General features: G+C 45.9%; 1 protein-coding gene across 4 annotated transcripts in view; it reads left to right on the top strand.

The window, feature by feature from the left end:
- MAST2 (microtubule associated serine/threonine kinase 2) overlaps positions 1-21,902 on the top strand; it is a 171,208-nt gene that overhangs the window by 135,610 nt on the left and 13,696 nt on the right. For 3 of the 4 annotated variants that reach the window (XM_054720569.1, XM_054720568.1, XM_054720571.1), the window contains 7 exons: positions 2,082-2,157; positions 5,090-5,110; positions 6,912-6,990; positions 10,293-10,447; positions 12,484-12,559; positions 14,634-14,843; positions 17,434-17,535. In XM_054720569.1, the coding sequence (XP_054576544.1) occupies positions 2,082-2,157; positions 5,090-5,110; positions 6,912-6,990; positions 10,293-10,447; positions 12,484-12,559; positions 14,634-14,843; positions 17,434-17,535 (719 nt within the window). The remainder of the gene's footprint in view (positions 1-2,081; positions 2,158-5,089; positions 5,111-6,911; positions 6,991-10,292; positions 10,448-12,483; positions 12,560-14,633; positions 14,844-17,433; positions 17,536-21,902) is intronic. The other variant, XM_054720570.1, reaches the window with a different exon arrangement.

Genomic DNA, 21,902 nt, shown 5'->3' with positions numbered 1-21,902 from the left:
TCATGTCCAGGATTTCCTGGAGGCATTGGCTGGGTAGTTTTGGGAACCAACAAAGGGCGTCTAGCTTTACATGTCAAGAATCAAACTGAGCCGAAACCGGTTTGGCTCAGTGGATAGAGCGTCGGCCTTTGGACTCAAGGGTCCCAGGTTCGATTCCGGTCAAGGGCATGTACCTTGGTTGCGGGCACATCCCCAGTAGAGGGTGTGCAAGAGGCAGCTGATCGATGTTTCTAGCTCTCTATCCCTCTCTCTTCCTCTCTGTAAAAAATCGATTTTAAAAATATATATTTAAAAAAAAAATCAAACTGAGCATGTGAGTTAATCCTTGAGATGACACTATTTAACCAGTTAACTGCCATGATATTTTGAATTTAAATAAAAAAGTTCCACCACTTGCATCTATGGATGCTTATGGCGTACAAATGGTTTAAAGCAGTGGTTGGCAAACTCATTAGTCAACAGAGCCAAATATCAACAGTACAATGATTGAAATTTCTTTTGAGAGCCAAATTTTTTAAACTTAAACTTCTTCTAACGCCACTTCTTCAACATAGACTCGCCCAGTCCGTGGTATTTTGTGGAAGAGCCACACTCAAGGGGCCAAAGAGCCGCATGTGGCTCGCGAGCCGCAGTTTGCCAACCACGGGTTTAAAGAATAGAGATTTTTTTAAAGGCCTCGATAATTCTGAGGAGGCCTTATCCTTATTAAGTCTTGGCTAACAAAACAACTATTCTAAATCACTTCTCTTGCACCATGGTGGCCAGGACATGGGACTAGATCGTAGGAAAAAGGCCTAGATTCATAGCATGGAAAACCAGAGTTGGCACAAGGTTGCGAGCAGATCTGCTTCAAAGGTTGTGCTCTGAGGATCCCAGTAAAGGGGTTGTGTGAAAGCAGAAAATGCCTCTTCCAAATTACTTCTCCCAAAAAGAGCACCTGTATATAATTGATACAGAGTTGCTGCATAGGGTTGTTGGGCATTGTTTGAGAGGCTGGTTTTTCCTGGATCAGTACAGAAAAACATTAAGTGCTACCAGACCCTGTTGGATGGAGATAATGGGAAACAATTGGGCAGCTTTGTGGCACCTTGGAACATCCATACTCTATGCAGGAAACAAACTGTTGAAGAAAAAGCCAAGGCATGCTGGACTACCAGGCCCGTGGGTAGCTGCAGTGTCTCATAGCCAATGTTGGTTCACAGAGGTGAGCATAGAAGTGAGGAGGTCGACAGGGATTGGCTGAGTGGCCAGCACATCATGGAGTATGGTGCTTACTTTGACATCGCCTTTTGGATAGAAACACATTGATAGCTTCTACCAGCTAGGGACTCCTAATAACCAGCCCCAGCTGGAAGTTAGACCTGAGAAGTATGGCAGGCTTAAGTTTGAGAACTGTTGTCACTAAGGCAAAGATAAGCACACAGTTTTGTTCAAAGCTTCTGAGCTGTAAGTTAGCGAATGACAGGGGACATGTGAAAACTAATAACGAGATGGGGCTAATTCCTATACCATGAGAAGGTTGGACATGTTTTGTAGACTTGAGGGTCTTGTGTATGGACTATTTTAAAGAACACTGCTATCCTAAGTTCCCACCTGAGAACTTCTGTTCTTAAGCACATACATCTCTTAAGCACACATATTTCTGGGTTAGCCCCTTGGATGCAGTATGCAGAGATATAAGTGCAAGAGACTTTGGGACCAAGAGTCTGTTGCCCTTTGAGAAATGTTTGAGCATTTGGCCATCCCATCTGCATTGAATGAATTCTTCAAGCATTTGGAAAGTTGAGTTAATTCAATTAAGCATATTGGAACCTAGGAGGGCAGGAAATAGACAAGTTGCTGCTGGATCTTGAATGAATGTCTGGGAGACAGATGTTTAAAGGCAACTTGGGAACAAGAGAGAAACCTCTAGGCTGCCACACTTTTACAAAGAGAGAATCATTAAACTGATGGTGGGCCTGAAAAAATAACCATATGTGCTAATTGCCAATGTGAGGAGAAGATACCTTCCTTAAAGGTTTTCTCAGCCCTCCTCAGAAGTAAACGTCACAAATTGTTTCTTTTCCTTCCCCCATCTGCAGGTAACAGTCCTTTGGACAGTCCCAGGAATTTCTCTCCAAATGCACCTGCTCACTTTTCTTTTGTTCCTGCCCGTAGGTAAGTTGATGGAAAACCTCCTGTGTGTTTAGCATGTGTGGCACTTGCACGAATGTCGGTTAACGTCAGCTTCCTCCTTCCAGTGTGTTACCTTTGGCTACCAACCACCAAAATTCCTTCCTCACCCAGGTTCATGTTTTGTTTTCTATATGTTCTAGGTATTTGCATTTGAATGTTTGAATTGGCAAGTAGATATTAGGGATGAATTTATTTTTATAATTCTAAGCACAAGCCCCTGATTTCCTGATGTTGTGTTCCAAAACATTATACTCTCAATTGAGGCTATTCCAGCATGATCATTGAGAAAGAAAATGGGCTCTTTTCCCAGGAGGACCCATAGGTATATTTTTACTCCTCTAACTCAGCCAGTTCCAGTCTCTTTTTCCTTGGGGATAAAAAGACTACCAGGTCTTCACATAAATTTAGAAAGATTTGGTGCATTGCAGAGCCATCCTTATATTCCTCCTCACATTTCAAGTCTCTGAAAGTGATATAAGTTTATCTCTGGCTCATGATAGCAATCCTGACAGCTCAGCCAATTGCTAGAGTACCGCCTGGCCTCTGGAGAACTACCAAGCTGACTGAATGAATCTGCCCCAACCACATATCAAGACTCCATGTATAGCCGAAACCGGTTTGGCTCAGTGGATAGAGCGTCGGCCTGCGGACTGAAAGGTCCCAGGTTCGATTCCGGTCAAGGGCATGTACATTGGTGCGGGCACGTCCCTGGTAGGGGGTGTGCAGGAGGCAGCTGGTTGATGTTTCTCTCTCATCGATGTTTCTAGCTCTCTATCCCTCTCCCTTCCTCTTTGTAAAAAATCAATAAAAATATATATATATAAAAAGACTCCATGTATAAATAATTTACTTTTCAGAACATTTTCTATATATATAAATATATATATATATATATATATATATATAATCTGAAAAGTAAATTATTTATTGATTTCAGAGAGGAAGGGAGAGGGAGAGAGAGAGAAATATCAGTGATGAGAGAGAATCACTGATTGGCTGCCTCCTGCACATCCCCTACTGGGGATTGAGCCTGCATTCTGGGTATAGGTAGACACTCAACCACTGAGCCATATTGACTGGGCCAGAACTCACTATTCAAATTACAACCCAAAAGCAATCTACTTCCTCACTCTTTAGGATTCTGTATAGCTGAAAGGACAAAGAAGGTTGGGAGAAGTTTGATGGCTGATAAGAGTATCCCTTCTGACCCTGTTGCCTTATTCTGAACAAATAATATCTGAGTTTGTCTCAAGGACTCACCTCTCCTACCCTGTGTAACTTCTAATTAGTTAACCAAGGATCCAGGTAGGAACACTTAGCAGTATAGGAATATGTTGTAGTGGTGCATTTGTTTTTCCACCCCAGCTAGAAAGTCTTACTTATCCCAACCTTCTTGCCTTGACTGTGTGTGAACTGTAGCCTCAGATTAGGTTTGAGCTGGGACAACAAGGCCTGTGACTGATCTCTATACGTGGCATTGAGTCATTTCCCATTTATTCAGTAAATATTCACTGAGCACCTAGTATGCCCAGGTACTATGCTGGTAGTTATATAGTGGAAGCAAAATAGACATAATTCCTACTTTCTTGAAACTTAGTAGACTTTATAGAATATGTGTAGTTGTTCCCTTTATAAGGAATGCTGTTTCCTCAGATCTTCACCTAATTAACTCATTCTTGTCTTTGATTTCTCATCTTAAATATCAGCTTCTCAGAGGCCTTTCCTAACCATAAAATATGAAGGAGCCCCATCGTCATTCTCCATCAAATCATCCATTTTCAAGCTAATACTTTCTAATACCTTATATTTTCTTATTTGATTGTTTTCTATTTCCCCTCAACCAGAATCAAAGTACTTTTAATGGTGATACCTTAATATGTTGAAAACTGTGTTTCCTGGTAGATAATGAGCACTCAATTAGTGCTTATTGATTGAATGAGTGGTGAATAACGAACAAGCAGACAAATACATAGTTAAAGATTGTGACAAGTACCATGAAGTTAAAGAACATGATGCTGCATGAAAGTATAGGAAGGAATTGGGCTGGAGAATCTATATGGGGTGGTCGTGTAAGGCCTCTCTGGAGGATTGACTTTTTTTTAAATAAATATATTTTATTGATTCTCTACAGAGAGGAAGGAGAGGGACAGAGAGTTAGAAACATCGATAGGAGAGAAACATCAATCAGTTGCCTCCTGCACACACCCCACTGGGGATGTGCCCGCAACTAGGGCACATGCCCTTAACTGGAATCGAACCTGGGACCCTTCAGTCCGCAGGCCGACGCTCCATCCACTGAGCCAAACCGGTTAGGGCTGGAGGATTGACTTTTAAGCTAAGACTTGAAGGGCAAGAAAGAACCTGCCATGTTGGGAATGATGATGCAGGTGTGTAGACCATTCTAGGCAGGTAGAATAGCATGTTCCATTGGTGCCCTTGTATCAGTTTCATTCCCTGGGCTTTAGGAGTAGGATCAGCCAGGGGGCTTTGGGTCCTGGTATTACCACTGAGATCCAAACAGATCTGTGCTAGGTGGCATGAAGTTTGAGTCATATGCATGGAACATGGAACTCTGGGCTATTTCCTCATAGGACATAGTATTGGTGGGAGTGGAGAGGAGGATTTCAACCCTGCAAAACAAAGTACTTAAGAATTATGTTTCCCAAATTACTAAGGTCAGGCTTGAGTCTTATAGGATCACATTAGTTTGGAATATCTATACACACAAAAACAGATTTACTAGTAATGACATGCTAAGGACAGACCCGTCAGTCCTACAATTTTACTTCAAACTACACAAGTTTCTAAAAAGAAGTTTTGCCTTTACCAAGTTCAACCAAATGCCAGGAGCCTACCAGATCAGTCTTTATGGTCCCCTTTGATTCTCACTATAATGTATGTCTTTTCACTACAGTCATGGCCACAGAGCAGACAGGTAATAGCGGACGTGATGGGGCGAGGGGCTGGGAAACTGCTTTGCATGGCCAGACAAAATGGTTTTGTGCTTGGTGAGAGCTGGTGTGATGAGTCTTCTCTGGGTAGAAACATTTGGCCTTTCATAACTAGCAGAGGGGGCCTAAGAGAACCCCTTCTGCCTGCTGGAACCAACACTCAGAGGTCATATGCTTGGAGGCAGAAATTGCTAAATAGTTTAAAACTTCTGAGCCTGGAGACAAGTCACCCTCATTTCCACAATTTTCCTCAGTCTTTCAGTGAGATGACCATGCAGAGGAAATGAAGACATCCTTTAGTGACATTTCTTTCTGACTGTGGTGGTCGCTTCTCTTCAGTTTTAGAAAAAATGGTTGCCATGCAGTTGGTTTCTATTTCTAACTAAAGGAGGAAAAGTCACCTGTGAAAAAGTGTATTTGACACGAGTTTTGGAAATCCCTTCCTAAGTTAGACTAGTCCCATCTTTGCTGAGCTCCGTTTTCCTGGAATTGACTTGCTTTCTTATGGAGAGCTTCCAGGACCCAACAAAGAGGTCAGAAAGCACATCATATTTGAGCAGTCTCCTGGACATTTATTTGCCTCAGAGACTAGGTTCCAGCAGAGCTTGCTGTCTGGGTGGCATGAAGTTTGAGTCATGTGCATGTGGCATGGAACCCTGGGCTGTTCCCTTAAAGAACGTAATAGAAAAAGCTGCTAGGTATTGGTGGGGATGGGGAGGAGGGCTGCAAAAGAAGCCCTAGCAATATTGATTTCCTTTTTTCTTCCTCTCCCTCCCCCCTCTCCCTTAATTGTGAGGCCTGGAACAAATTACCCAAATCTCTGGGTCTCAGTGTTTTCTTTGAAGATTGAGGTTATTGAACTTAACTTCTAAAGGCCTTCCATTGCTAATGTTCTAAGGTTCTGTGGATAGCAGCAAAGAAGCTTTTCTTCCACTTCAACCAGAGCAGACTATACACTCCAAGATCCACAAGAAAGAACACTTGTGTTGTAGCACATCCATAGTCCAGGAAAGAATCATTTTTTCTTGTTATAGAAGCTGTAGGCCAGATACCAGCTTGACATTTCTTCTTTTTTTTAACAGCAAAACACATAACTGGTTCTCTATGATGAGAGCGTAAGGGTGCATCCTCCCAAGAGCAGCAGGAAGCCTGCCCCCAAAACCTCATGTATAGCCAAGGCTATGCCATCTCATTCCTGATTCATAAGTTACTGTCACTCTTTGGCAAACATTCTCAAAGACTGGTTTTGCGAGTCCCACTGATCCTAGGTAGCCTTTGACACTTAGCCATTGATTGATTCATACTGAGACCCAGATGATGGTCCACTTCTTCCTGGTTGTCAAACCAGTGGCCTGGGGAAGACCAAAGAGGCCTTCACATGGAGCCTTCAAAAGAGGAAATAACTGCATTTCAGTGGCATTTCTATCCTTGTGATGATGCCTTTAGCTGGTGTCCTCTGTCATTGCTTCTCTAAAAGTGAATAAGTTGAGAGTTTAAGGATTTTTATTCCAAAATGACAGTATTGCATAACAGATGTTCTTATCTGTTATCAGATTTATCAAAGTCATGAACTCCTTTTTAGTAGAGATGTCCGTCTTTGCAGTGGAAAACACACAATAAGCCCATGTAGGAGAGAGACATGAAAGCATATACTGGACTAAGCAGTGCTGTCTTGAGAAAGGGAAGTGAACTGACTGCCAAAGACAATGCTGATGGAAAGACAGTCAAGTCCTAGGCTCAGAGTAGGGTCCTGTAGAAACTGCCTAATAGTATTTTCTTACGTAGGACTGATGGACGGCGCTGGTCTTTGGCCTCTTTACCTTCTTCAGGCTATGGAACCAACACTCCTAGTTCTACTGTCTCAGTAAGTAGCCAAATTTGCGGCCATACCTCCTTCACCCTTAGGTAATACTTCCCTACTGGTTATGGCTTTCTATCCCTACAGCACTGCAAAGCAGTTCTCAACTTTCCCTCCAAAGCCAAACACAAAGAGGCTGCTTAGGGATGAGGTTGAGTGGGGCAGAAGGCCAGTGGCCCTTTATAGCCGTAGCCAGATCCATCTATATATATAAAAGCCTAAGCAACCATTATGATCAGTCGACCAAACGACCAGTTGACTGGCCAGTAGCTATGATGTGCACTGACCAACACGGGACAGACGCTCAATGTAGGAGCTGCCCCCTGGTGGTCAGTGCGCTCCCACAGCCAACCTCCTGTGGCCAGCCAACCTCTCACGGTCCCTCCCCCTGGACTGGGCAAGATAGCCCCGATTGGCCCCAATCGCCGGCCAGGCCAAGGGACCCCCCCACACACACACCTGTGCACGAATTTGTGTACCGGGCCTCTAGTTTAAAAATAAAAATGCATTTAGCCCTGACCAGTTTGGCTCAGTGGATAGAGCATTGGCCTGTGGACTGAAGAGTCCCAGGTTTGATTCCGGTCAAGGGCATGTACCTTGGTTGCGGGCACATCCCCAGTGGGGGGTGTGCGGGAGGCAGCTGATCGATGTTTCTCTTATCGATGTTTCTAGCTCTCTATCCCTCTCCCTTCCTCTCTGTAAAAGATCAATAAAATATATTTTTTAAAAATAATAAAAATAAAAATGCATTTGGAAACAATTAGCCAGCATGCTCTCTGGGTATCAGTTATTCCTGGTGGAATCAGAGAAGGGCTTGAGGATGGAGTTTTGCTTTGCCAGTGAGGCTAGGCAGTGGGGCTCCTAAGCATGGTTCCCCTATTCTCCCCACTTTATTTCTAGGTCTGCAACTAAGAGCAGATAACCCCTTAGTGGTCCCAAGGCCTGGTAGACCCTCCTCCTCCTTTTTTACCTTTTCCTTTCAAAAAAGAAGGAAAGGGTACTTGTTATTTGATATTTAAATTTGATGTGTTTCAACAAAAAGCTGGGCCCTTCTCTAACATTTCTGATCCTATTTCTTTTAGAGATGGTTTTAACTTAAAACACAACAAATGTCCTAATTGCTACTATGCACAATTGATCCTAAAATGAGTCTTTCTCATTAAGCAACTCTTAATTGAAGCCAGGATGGCAGGGTTGGCAAACTATTTTTGTAAAGGGCCAAATAGTAATTATTTTAGGCCACATGAATGACCCTTTCCCCATGTCTTCCACCATTCTCAGGTCTTCTCAGTTTGTCTATATTCATGAATCCCAAGCAGGTAAAAGGAATATCATTTCCTCCCTTGATGTCGATATTATTCTTACATTAATCCAAAGATCTCATTGGTCTTTTGGCAGCTGTTAAGCTTCAGATCTTTCCTTATTAAATACCCCTTCCCCCATAATCCTTTACTCAAACAGGTGTTTTTTAGACCCAAGTTAAGAGTCATATATATTAAATATGTATATATTCTGTTCAATAAATTTTAATAGACTAAACCCATTGCTCTAGCTTATTTTATTGGGATACTTTACCAATTTTGCTTCATGTTAGCTGCATTTGGGTGAGGATACTCTTTGCAATTTCTATCCAAATAATTTATAAAAATCTGGCCAAGACAGAACCCTGTGGAGACCTTTAACTGGCTGCTCATAACTTCATGTATTATAGCATTCCAGGAGAGGAGTGTTCACTGTCAGAAGCTGCCCTTTTTGAGGAAGCATTTTAGCACAGAGAGTACCAGAGGAGGAGGGAAGGCAGTCCCCAGTCATGTGGACCCGTTCCCACAGTGCATCCCATAAAATCTGATTTCTCGCTTGGTATTGAGGCTTGCAGAGTTCTCTGTGGTTTTTACTCTAAATAGATTTAGATATTTCAACCCAAGATCCTCTATCAGTTGGTGAACAGAAATTGAGCCAATGGTGTTAGACTTGCCTGGTCTCTTAGCCAGTCTTGTCGGTTAAAAGGGAGTTCACTGATCCTGGGACTGAAGTTCAATGGCTACATCTGTAGAATGCTTAGGATAACACAAATCTCTCTCTCAATGGTCTGTTGTCATTGACAGTGGGCTCTCGTTTGCAGTCTCAGTCATTGGGCAATGTTTAGAATTCTTTTTTATTTTTACTTTTAGAGAGAAAAGGGGAGGAGAGAGAGAGAGAGAGAGAGAGAGAGAGAGAGAGAGAGAGAGAGAGAGAGAAACATTGATTGGCTGGTTGCCTCCCAAATGTGACCTGATGGGAATCGAACCTGCCACCTTTTGGTGTGCAGGACAATGCTCCAGCCATACTGACCAGTACCAGTGTTTAGAATTCTTAATTGCTTTCAGGTCAAGTCTAATCATTTAGAAATATAAAAGTAGCCTAGATCTAAAAAGTCATTTTCTCCCCGGATGGATTTTTTTTGCCTACTGGTATCCCTAGAGTCTGGGCACAGCCTTCACAGCCTCAGCAAAGCCAATTGTCCTCTGGATAACAGCCAAAAGAAAACATTGCTGAACCATCCCAAGGGCTTTCCCAAGGTTGTGGAAAGAAAACTTAAGGGGATATCATTTTTAGCCTGGACATACAAATTTCCTAAGCCAGAAAGACATGATTTAATATTTACTAGCCATTCCAACTAGCCAAAAGCTTCATTGAGGGCAAACGTTCCATGCAGAATAATCTGCTTTTTAAAAAAAAATTTTTTTTTTCTGCTTTTCTAATTTTTATTATTTTATTTTTTATTGTTGACAGTATTACAGATGTCCCCCCAATTTCTCCCCACTTAGCCCCTTTCCTCCCAGCCCCTGCTCCACCCCATGCCTTCACCACACTATTGTCTGTGTCCACTGGTGAGGCATATATGTGTAATGGTTAGTCTCTTCCCACCTACCTAAGATTTTTTTTAAATTGATTTTTGGAGAGAGAAAGAGAGAAACATCAGTTTGTGTCAAACCAGCAGCCTTTTGGTGCAATCAACAAGCCACACTGGCCAGGACAGAAGGATCTGCTTTTGCCACCTAAAGAGGCCCTCTAGGTAGTTGCAGTGCTCTCATGTCACATGATCATCTAGGTCCAAATCTGCAAGGCTTGGGAAGCACTCTAATGTCTTGGCTTTCTCAGGACTGAAGGCCTGAAGGGGTTGAGACAATTGGGATCATGAACAGTGGAGGCTGAAGGGAGCAATGGAAAGAATGCTTGCTTTGGAAGTCCCTGACCTTTTTCAGTTCTTTGTTCCTGGACTGCCCTTAGACATGTCTTTAATGCTGTTTTTTAATTTTTCCCTCTAGTCATCATGCTCCTCGCAGGAAAAACTGCACCAGTTGCCTTTCCAGCCTACAGCCGATGAGCTACACTTTTTGACGAAGCATTTCAGCACAGAGAGTGTACCAGATGAGGAGGGAAGGCAGTCCCCAGCCATGCGGCCCCGTTCTCGCAGCCTCAGGTGAGGGGTGCTCTGCTCACTGAGTCCCAAAACCTGTGGAGCTCAGCTACTTTGCCCAGCACAGGAACCAGCAACCTTATTCTATGAAGGGCAATAGGTAAATAATTTAGGCTTTGCAGGCCGTACAATCTGTATGGCAGCTATTTAAATCTGTTTTAATAGTATGAACATATCCTCAGACATTATGTAAACTTTGTTTACAAAAACAGGCAATGGGCCTGAATTGGTCTTTGGACCATAGTTTGTCAACCCCTGGCTTAGCACACTCACAGCCCAAAGTGACGTGAAACTCAAGCTTTTTTGGCTTTGGCTACAGTTCAGTTCACCACCCCATGAGATACCTGATGATGCTACCAAGTGGTCCCCCTTTTCTCCCTTTGAAAGTAGCAGTAGAAATATACTTTAGAGTCCATTCAGTAAAAAGGAGAGTAATATCCATTCTGATGATAACCTGGATGCAGATCCCAGAGATCATGGTTTATGAGCTAAGCCAGCTGAGAAAACACTGTGCTGAAGACACTGTGGCTGACTCAGGGAAGAAGCCCACTTCAGAAGCAGAGTTAAATGTCCATCTGACTCTATCTCCATTCCCTGGATGACTCTATCTCATCAAACTAAACCTTAACAGCTGACTTATCTGTGAATTCCTTAGATTAATTGGCTCTTCTCAAAATTCCAGGTTAAGGAAAAGGTGTAAATTAAAATGAGCATGGCTTTTAAAAATTTATATTGAATTGACTGTGGTTACAGTTAATGAAATTATATAGGTTTTAAGTGTACAATTCTATAATACATCATCTGTATATTGTATTGAGTGAAAATAAACATGACTTTAATGACTGAGCTGAGCTTCCCAAGGTCTCTGGGAAATACCAGATTGGCTAACATGTTCAGGGTGGGGCCCAGAGGAGCAGTGCCTCCCAGGAAGAATCTGAGCAGGTAATAGAGGCACTTGAGCATTAGCGAGTGAGCTGAGCCAGACCACAGACTGGTTCAAGTTCAGGGATTGATGCGGTTGGCTAGGACTGTAGTGCAAAGGATCAAAAATACAAATTAGTGAATGTGGTGTGTGGATCCCAGTGCCTCTTTGTCTCACACAGAGAAACACCTGAAGCTTGGTGCTCTCCACAATCCACAGATTGAAGGGTACCTTTTAGGCCATTTGAGATTGAGAGGACTATAGCGTCTCAGGAAAATACCTGCTGTGTTACTCTTAACCATTTGTACACCATAAGCGTCCATAGATGCAAGTGGCGGGCCTTTTTAAATTAAATTCAAAATATCGTGGCAGTAAACTGGTTAAAATACTTGGTAATGTGCACCAATACAGCAAGCAGACCATGACCCACTTCATGGGAAAAAGGCAGAAAGGAACAGTTCTGAACCTAGCTCAGCTTGGATCACATGCCAGGGGCACCAAACTGGGCACTACCCAAATATCCATTCAATTCTGTGGCTCTGCCTTTGAAATCCGTTAAGGGGTTGTAACCACACATGGGCCAAAGGGGAAGATTTAGGTGACCTAGGCCTGTAACTCGCTGTAGACTGGATTGGCCTAACACAGGTCAGAGCCAGTGTTAGCCCTGTTGGCTACAGCTTGTTTGGAAAAAGATATAGATATACACTGTCTCCTTCTGGTTGTGTTGGTGGTGGTTTGGTTTTATTTGATTTTGAGAACATGCTGGGTATACCTGATTTCACTGGCCAAAGTGAAGAAGACCCAGAGAGTCCTGTTCTGGGGGAGGTCACCCTAGGAAAGCCACCAGTAGACTCAGGATTGGTCTCCTCCTTTGCAGGGCTTTTCAGGCCCTGGCAGAGGTCTTGTAAAAGCCAGGCTTCTTATAGGAAGATAGTCTAGCTCCAGATGGTATCATTTTGAGCTGAACAAGGTGTACTAGCAACTCCAGGAACTCAGCAATCATTAAGGTGGGAGTGTGTGGGTATTGGGGACAGTGCGAGGGCAGGGGTCCTGGGCATGACCATCTTTTTTCTCAAAAGTTCCAGGACACTAACACAATTGTTTCTTTCTTATTTAGTCCTGGACGGTCCCCAGTTTCCTTTGACGGTGAAATAATAATGATGAATCATGTATACAAAGAAAGATTCCCCAAGGTAAGAATCCAATTTTAAGGGGACTGGTGATGCCTCTGTGGATGGCTGCCTACAGCCAGCCCCAATGGAGAGATGGTGGTGAGGGATGGAGTGCTGTCTCCAGATGTATCGAGAAGAAGAGCAGAAAGACACCAGGCGGAGGAGGATACAGCACAAGAGCTTCCTGACTGCTGGGGAAGAGGAAGGCGCAGGGGACTATGAGCTTAGGGAACACCTTTGTTAACTAGTATGCAGATTTCATGAGCAGCCCCTCATTGCCAGGCACCAGAGAGTGCACAGACAGGTGTGCTGGATTGGGGAAGTTGGCCAGAGGGAGCAGGCATGTGGGAGATCTTAGAGTTGCTTACTCAGATTTGTACTTGTATTTTCAAGCAGGAAAAATGCTAAGGGAGGAAAGTTGGTTACTATGCTGAGATAGTTGAGTAATGGTCTTCACAGCTCTGCATTGGCCATAAACCTCGCATTTGCATTTCTTTTTGAACACCACATGCCTATACACTCTGACCTGGCCTTCTAATGAGGGGCCCTCTTCTAATGAGAGCCAGGGCACTGGCGTAGGCTCCCAGGCCATGACGGTGGGGAGCGGGTGTCCTCAGCCTCCTTCTTCCTCTATTTAGACCTTCCTGGGTCTACCTGTTGGTCTGTATGTAGGATCTGCAGGGTGTGGTTCCCGCTCCTCTAGAAACTGTCCTTTTTCTAGACTCGGGTACAATCTCCTGGACACACATGGTGGCCTAGGGAAGAGGTGTGAAGCCCCTGTGCTTTCCCTCTTGACGTACACAGGGAGCACTCATAGGGAGTTTATGAACATTAATGAACATTCTTTCCCATCTGTGCCCAGGACATATTGAGCACTCAGTAAGTGTTAGCTGTTGTTTCTCTGTTGCTCTGTGCCCTGTAGTCTATGTTGTCTAGCTTTGGAGAATAAGAGCAAAGAAGAGGGGCTAAATGAACAGGTAGGAAATCATTTTGCTCTGCTTGGTCCTTTCTAAAGAAGCTTGGGAGTGTGTAGTATAAGAAATGCTTCTCATGTTTCCTCCTCACATATTTGGTGTTGTGTTGTCATTCTAGCGTTGCATGTTTGTCTTTCATGTGCATGTCTCCAAGTGAGTCATGTAAGACGAATTGTTTTGTTAGAGAAAATGTGTTAAAATTCCTTCCCATTTTTTCTCCCCTCCTCCATCCTCTCCCTCCCCACTTCTTTTACTTTCTCTCCACACACATACTACATATATATGTATGTGTGTGTGTGTGTGTGTGTGTGTGTGTATTATATGTGTATATATACATATATATGTGTTTACACATACACCCCTAAACACACATTGGAAATCAGAAATCGCCATCTGATAGCAAAGGAACAAAGGCCAAGTCCTAGATAGGCAGCTAGGAAGTTGTTAATTGATGTCTATTTATCATTTTGACGTGACTGTGCAAGGTCCCCAAGAGGCTTCTGAGCCAGAATCCCATTCTGTTCTGCTGGGAATCTGTCTGTGAGCAGGCTCACTCATTCAGTAAACATTCTCTGAACATCTGCTTGGCTCAGCTGGGTCCTGAGATAAATGATAAATCAAACTTTCTCTTACTTGAAGGAGTTCCCAATTCAGAAGAAGGTTTAGAAACCATCAAAGTCCATTCACTACATTTATATAGGTGAGAGGTCTTGTGGAAGCACAAAGGAAAGGAAACCTTAGTTTGCCAGAAAGAATAAAAAACTTCCCAGAGGAGAGGTGATGCTTGCAATGAGATTAGGAGTAATAGCAGTTTGCCAGGCAGGCTTGGCAGGGTGAAAAAGCTACACAGAGGGACAGTAAGCACTGCAGGGTCCTTAGAACAAAAGAGCATGCCCACCAAGGAATCGGGGGGAGATGGACAAGGTCAGGTGAGAGAGGAACTTGATCATAATGTTTTAACTTGACTTGAAGGTGATGTTCTCATGTCTCCAGTCATCAGATGCCCCAAATACAGCATCAGGAAACCAGGATCACATAGACTATTGTCGGGTTCTTCAGGCTTAACTCCAGCTGAGCCAGAATTAGAAGGGAAGTGTCACTTTTCCTATTTTTATTCCCAGGCCACTGCACAGATGGAAGAGCGCCTAGCAGAGTTCATTTCCTCCAACACTCCAGACAGCGTGTTGCCCTTGGCGGATGGAGCCTTGAGCTTTATTCATCATCAAGTGATTGAGATGGCCCGAGACTGCCTGGATAAATCCCGGAGTGGCCTCATTACATCACAGTACTTCTACGAACTTCAAGAGAATTTAGAGAAACTTCTGCAAGATGTGAGTGTCCTTGTGCTGGAACTCTGGTGAATCGTCCATGTGGTAGTGGATTAGTAGTCCCAAGCTAAGGTTAAGGCCTTAATGGGGTTCTCAGTCTTCTCGGCCTGCTTGCCACCTTGCTAGTGTGCAGGGCCTACCCCCAAGTGTGGTGCTGATGGACTTAGGTTCCTCCTCAGTCCCTGAATTACTGAGGAAGCCTTTTGGTATCAGAAGATCTCAGTATCCTTTCTTTTTCTAATCCCCATTACTCTGCCCGAGACACCGACACTGGTAGTATTCATTAAGTATTTGACTAGGAGATTTTGTAACTCAAAGCCAAAAAGCAGCCCATATGGCTGTAGGCAGCTCTCTTCTAGTAGAAATATTGGTGTAAGTAGAGCCTTCAGACTGTTTCTCCTTAGCCAAGGGAAAGCAGGCCCAAGGCTCGCATTGTAGGTGTATCTGTTTGCTGACATTCTACTTGCATGGTGAGAAGTTCTTTAGTGGAGACTTAAGTGTTTAGAGACCTGATCTTCTCTAGAGTGAAGTCGGGGAGTGGGGGGGCCCTAAAGTAATTCAGAGGTGGTCAAGACCAGAGGAGACACTGAGTTCTTAACCATTGCTCCATGTTTGCTTTCCTATCGCCTCTCAATGAGGTGGGCAGGTGCCTTCCCACCCAGTTCACAGTTGCCCCATATTACACCATTAGTACAGTTTCGGCAAGAGGAGATGTGCCTGTGTCCTTCGCTCTCTTCATGTCAGTAGAGTATTTCCCAGTCTAGACCCATTACCTTGCTCTGATGTCGTACCAGCTGAGCTAAGAACCCAGAAATAGGGATCAAACAGGACTTCAGTGTATTAGACTAGAAATTAGGAGCAGGAATTTTTTTGAAATGTAAGAAACAGTAGAATCTAGAGAAAGGATGACTAAAGATGATCATGATTATTGCTGTCAAATATTGGAAGATTTCTCACATATAAGAGGTAGCACATTATTCTCTGTCTCCTAAAGACATACTAGCCTAGCCCTAGCCAGTTTGGCTCAGTGGATAGAGTGTTGGCCTGTGGACTGAAGGGTCCCAGGTTCGATTCCTGCCCAGGGCACATGCCTAGGTTTCAGGCTCGATCCAATTAAGAGCCAGTTAATCTAAGGAATTCACTTAAAGATAAGCATCTTCTTATATTTTGTATTTCATTTATGAGTTCACTAAAATTTCTCTAAAATTGTAGTTTCAGTTACTGTCTGTTCCTGCTCATCCACCCTCAGGTCTACTCAGTCCTCTACCTCCAAAATGATAGATGAAATGGCCCCAATCTGTCCATTTCTCCCCATTTTTACTGCCTGGATTTATACCTTTATCATCTGCATTATTGCAATAGTTTGTTAATCCATTTTCCTGCTTTCAGGTTTTTCCACTTTAGTCCACCATTCACAATCTAGGCAGAATGGTCTTTCTAAAATATCTATCTGGCCGAAGCCGGTTTGGCTCAGTGGATAGAGCGTCAGCCTGCGGACTGAAAGGTCCCAGGTTCGATTCCAGTCAAGGGCTCGTACGTTGGTTGCGGGCACATCTCCAGTAGGGGGCGTGCAGGAGGCTGCTGATCGATGATTCTCTCTCATCGATGTTTCTAACTCTCTATCTCTCTCCCTTCCTCTCTGTAAAAAATCAATAAAATATATATATATAAAAAAAGTGTGTATACACATAAAAAAAATAAAAAATAAAAATAAAATATCTATCCGGCCCAGCCAGCGTGGCTCAGTGGTCGAGTGTCGACCTATGAACCCGGAAGTCATGGTTCAATTCCCAGCCAGGGCACATGCCCAGGTTGCAGGCTCGATCCTCAGTGTGGGGTGTGCAGGAGGTAGCTAATCAATGATTCTCATCATTGATGTTTCTGTCTCTCTCTCCCTCTCCCTTCCTCTCTGAAATCAATAAAAATATATTTTTTAAAAATAATAAAACACCTATCTGACCCTGGTTGGTGTGGCTAGAGTGTTGGTCCATGCATCAAAGAGTCACCGGTTTGATTTCCAGTCAAGGACACATACCTGGGTTGCAGGTTCAATCCCTGGCCTGGTCAGGGTGCATGCGGGAGGCAGCCAGTCAATGTGTTTTTCTCACATGGGTGATTCTCTCTCTCCCCCACCTCCCTCCCTTCCACTCTAAAAATCAATGGGAAAAAATATCCAAATAATAATTTAAAAAACAATAAAACACCTATCTGGTCCCATCAGTCTCCTGCTTGGAAGTCTCTCTATTCCTGACAGTCTGTCTAGGGTGGGAAGTGAATATTAGTGAAGGCTCTAATGAGAGTTGCCCCTTAAACTGGCGTCTGGTGGGTAAGTGAAGCTTGTTGGTAGAGGAGCAGGTAAAGCAGTGTGCCTGTGTGACATAGGATTCACATAGGATTCTAAAGCTCATGTGGTTCCAATGAGCAGCCTGCTCCCTCTCCCAGCCGACTGGCCTTCACTGGTTCTTCACTTTGCAGAGCTCTCCATACCACCAAATTGTTTCTCCCTGTAGTATAGCTCTGCCCAGCCCAGTCCTGCTTAGCTCAACCACACTGGGCCAGTGGCTTGCTTAAGCTACCTTTGTCTTCTCTATAGGCTCATGAGCGCTCAGAGAGTTCAGAAGTGGCTTTTGTGATGCAGCTGGTGAAAAAGCTGATGATTGTCATTGCCCGCCCAGCTCGCCTCCTGGAATGCTTGGTGAGTGAACTCTGGGAAAGGTTAGTGGGGGATTGGAGAGATGGGAGTGAGGCTATGGAGGAATATTCTGCTATCAGCAAAACTAGTGGCACCCACTGCCATTTCTGCTGCTGAAGTCCTTATTTAAACACTAAGGCCCGGTGCACTAAATTCGTGCATGGGAGGGGGGTGTCCCTCAGCCCAGCCTACACCCTCTCCAATCTGGGACCTCTCAGGGGATATCCGAACCGGCAGTCAGATATCCCTCTCACAATCTGGGACTGCTGGCTCCTAACTACTTGCCTGCCTGATTGCCCCTAACCACTTCTGCCTGCCAGCCTGATCACCCTCTAACCACTGCCCTGCCGACCTGATTGCCTCCAACTGCCCCCAACTGCCCTCCCCTGCCAGCTCAGTCGCCCCCAACTGCCCTCCCCTGTTGGCCCAATCACCCCCAATACCCTCCCCTGTTGGCCCAATCACCCCCAATACCCTCCTCTGCCGGCCCGATGGCCCCCAACTGCCCTCCCCTGCCGGCCCGATGGCCCCCGACTGCCCTCCCCTGCCGGCCCAATGGTCTGCAACTGCCCTCCCCTGCCGGCCCGATCACCCCAACTGCCCTCCCTTGCTGGCCCAATCGCCCCAACTGCCCTCCCGGCTGGCCTGGTCATCCCCAACTGTCCTCCCCTGCAGGCCTGGTCGCCCACAACTGCCCTCCCCTGCTGGCATGATCACCCACAACTGCCTGCCCCTACTGGCCATCTTGTGGCGACTTCGCACGATGCCACCTAGGCTTTTATTCTATAGGATGATATGCAAGCAGTGGGGGACCAAATGAGTTCTTGTGAGAAAAACTGGATGGTCCTGAGAGGTGTGGCTGGGAGAGGTACTAGTCTGGCCCATCCCCACACTGAACAGGCCCTGAGTAAGTGGGGGCCTTAGGGCTGAGGAGCACAGGCCAGTTTTGTTTGCATAAGTTGAGCCCTGTGTTTAATCATTTGATGCTTTACTGAGCACCTTCATGCTAGAAACAAGATAATGATATAAATCCAGCAGAGTTCCTGACCCTAAGAGGCTTCCTCTGGAGTGCAGTTAGACTTAGTCTTTTAGTGCCTTAGGATAAGGCCTGGAGACATGTAAATAATAATTATGATACTGCAAGAAATGTTGCAACTGAGGTGAGCAAGAGGCACAGCAGGAACATGGGGAAGAGGTGCTCCAGTCCTCCTTGGGAAGAGCAGTCAGTGAAAGCTCCCTGGGCGGCAAAAAGCTTATTCAGCAACTTGAATAGGATGGCATTGGCCAGGTAAGGGGCATGGAGCACAGGGTGTGTTTGAAGAATTGGTTAGGGATTAAACTAGAAGGTAGTCCATACAAGATCACATAGAGTGACGGGTTCTCAGCTCAGGAGTTTGCCACTTGAAACCATCAGAAAGTTTTAATAAGAATGTAACAGTCAGATTTACTTTTTTAAACCACATCTATAGATGTATAATCCTATCTAATAAAGAGGGAATATGCTAATTAACTGTCACGCCCTCACAAAGATGGCAGCACCCACGGCTAATAAGGAGGGAATATGCTAATTGCTGCCATGCCCTCAAAGATGGCGGCACCCACAGCCACAAGATGACAGTGCCCAGTCCCCTCAGCCCCAGCCACCCAGGGCTGGCCCGAGGGACGACCAAACAACTGAACAAGCAGGCTGCATGGGGTGACCAGGCCAGCAGGGGGGCCGTGAGGGGTGACCAGGCTGGCAGGAGGGGCAGTTGGGGGCGACCAGGCCAGCAGGGGGGGCTGTAAGAGGCAACCAGGACGGTGGGGGGGGGGCAGTTGGGGGCAACTAGGCTGGCGGGGGTGCAGTTGGGGGCAACCAGGTTGGCAGGGGGGGAAGTTGGAGGCAATTAGGCTGGCAGGGGGGACAGTGAGGGGTGACTAGGCTGGCAGGGGGGGCAGTTAGGGGTGACCAGGCCAGCACGCAGAGGCAGTCAGGGGTGATCAGGCCAGCTGGCGGGGAGCAGTTAGGGGCGACCAGGCAGGCAGGCAGGTGAGCGATTAGGAGCCAGTGGTCCAGGCTTGTGAGAGGGATCCCAGATTGGAGAGGGTGCAGGCTGGGTTGAGGGGACACCCACCCCCCATGCACAAATTTCATGCACCAGGCCTCTATTCCATACACATAAAAAGCCAGGGGCCATCATGTCCGTAACAACTGGACGGACAACCGAACAGGCTGCATGGGGCGACCAGGCCGGCACGGGGGTTAGTGAGGGATGACCAAACGACTAAACAGAAGGCTGCATGGGGAGACAAGACCAGCAGGGGGCACTGTTGGGGACGACCAGGCCAGCAGTGGGGGGGCAGTTGGGGGCGACCAGGCCAGTGCGGGGGCGGGAGGGAGTTGGGGGCAATCAGACCAGCAGGGGGAGGCAATGAGGGGCAATCAGGCTGACAGGCAGAGGTGGTTAGGGGTGATCAGGCTGGCAGGGGGGGACAGTGAGGGGTGACTAGGCTGGTGGGGGGGGGGCAGTTAGGGGTGATCAGGCCGGCATGCAGAGGCAATGAGGGATGATCAGGCCAGCTGTGGGGAGCAGTTAGGGGCGACTAGGCAGGCAGGCAGGTGAGCGATTAGGAGCCAGCAATCCAGGCTTGTGAGAGGGATCCTGGATTGGAGAGGGTGCAGGCTGGGCTGAGGGGACCCCCCCCCATGCACAAATTTCATGCACCAGGCCTCTAGTCCATACATATAAAAAGCCAGGGGCGATCACGACCGAAACAGCCGGACGGACAACTGAACAGGCTACATCGGGCGACCAGGCCAGCAGGGGGGTTAGTGAGGGACGACCAAACGACTGAACAGAAGGCTGTGTGGGGCGACCAGGCCAGCAGTGGGGGCAGTTGGGGGCAACCAGGCCGGCGCGGGGGGGAGGGGCAGTTGGGGGCAATCAGACCTGCAGGCAGAGGTGGTTAGAGGTGATCAGGCTGGCAGGGGGGGGCAGTTAGGGGCGATCAGGCAGGCAGGCAGGTGAGCAGTTAGGAGCCAGCGGTCCAGGATTGTGAGAGGGATGTCCTGGATTGGAGAGGTTGCAGGCTGGGCTGAGGGGACCCTCCCCTGCATGCACGAATTTTGTGCACTGGGCCTCTAGTTTATATATACTAGAACATATCCATTTTGAGTATACAGTTCAGTGAGGTTTTGCCTGGATAGTCACTGCCACAGGTGAGATTGAGAGCATTTCTTTCACCTCAGCAAGTTCCCTCCTGCCCCTTTGCAGTCAGTCCCTTCCCCTCCTGCTCCCAGCAAGTTCCCTCCTGCCCCTTTGCAGTCAGTCCCTTCCCCTCCCGCTCCCAGGCAACCAACCACTTATCTGCTCTCCTTCACTATGGATAAGTTTGCCTTTTGTATAGTTTTGTATAAATGAAATTATAGAGTATGTTCTGACTTCTTTTACTCAGCATAATTTTTTTAGATTCATACATGTGGTTGCATGTGTGAATAATTTGTTCCTGTTTATTTCTGAGTAATATTCCATAGATTTACTCCTAAGAAAGATTACTGTGGCTGCAACATAGATACTGAATTAGAAGAGAGGGAAGAATGAGCCAGGGACTGCAGTCAGTTAAAGCAATTCATGTGAGAAACAGGAGTGGCCTGAACTAGGACAGTGACAGGAGAACAGAGAAGGGGATTTATGAGGGACACATTCTGACTACAGGAACTGAGGACAAATATAAAATTTAAAGGACTTCCAGGTCTGGCTCACGTTATATCCAGATAGATAGTGCTATAGTTCTCTAAAATAATGATACCACAAGTAAAGGAAGCAGTGGAGGCTGGGGCTGTGGTGAAGCAGAAGGCCTGTCCCTCGAGAACATGGAGTCCATGGTTAAACAGGGGTTGGAGTCAAGCCTGGGTTTGAATGCTGGTATTGTGTTCCTTCCTACCTCTGTGACCATGAACAAGTCAGTGCATCTCTGTGAACCTTCATTTCCTCACCGAGGTCACAGAAGTGTTATGAGAGTTTAGCTAGGCATTTAGTAAATGGGACCCCCCTTATTACATGCTCCATGCAGACAAGGACTGCTGCGCTCTGATCCACATGGCTCTCTAGCTCCTAGCACATAGGAGGTACTCAGTAAATAGTTAAAGGCAAACTTGTCAAACTCGCAGCCCGCAAGGCTGTATGCTTCGTTTAAATAAATCTTTCTTAGGAGTAAATCTATGGAATATTACTCAGAAATAAATAAACGAGGCATGTGGCCCACCGGCCGTGAGTTTGACATGCTTGAGCCAAAGACACGCATGCACCACCAGTGCTTTGAGTCATCATAGAGTGTGCCAGGACTGGGTGCATGGATACACCTGATAGTGCCATCTGGCTGGTGGAAGG

This window comes from Eptesicus fuscus, chromosome 9, assembly GCF_027574615.1.
Source record: "Eptesicus fuscus isolate TK198812 chromosome 9, DD_ASM_mEF_20220401, whole genome shotgun sequence".
NCBI lineage: Eukaryota > Metazoa > Chordata > Mammalia > Chiroptera > Vespertilionidae > Eptesicus > Eptesicus fuscus.
This window is presented reverse-complemented; position numbering and strand designations above follow the sequence as displayed.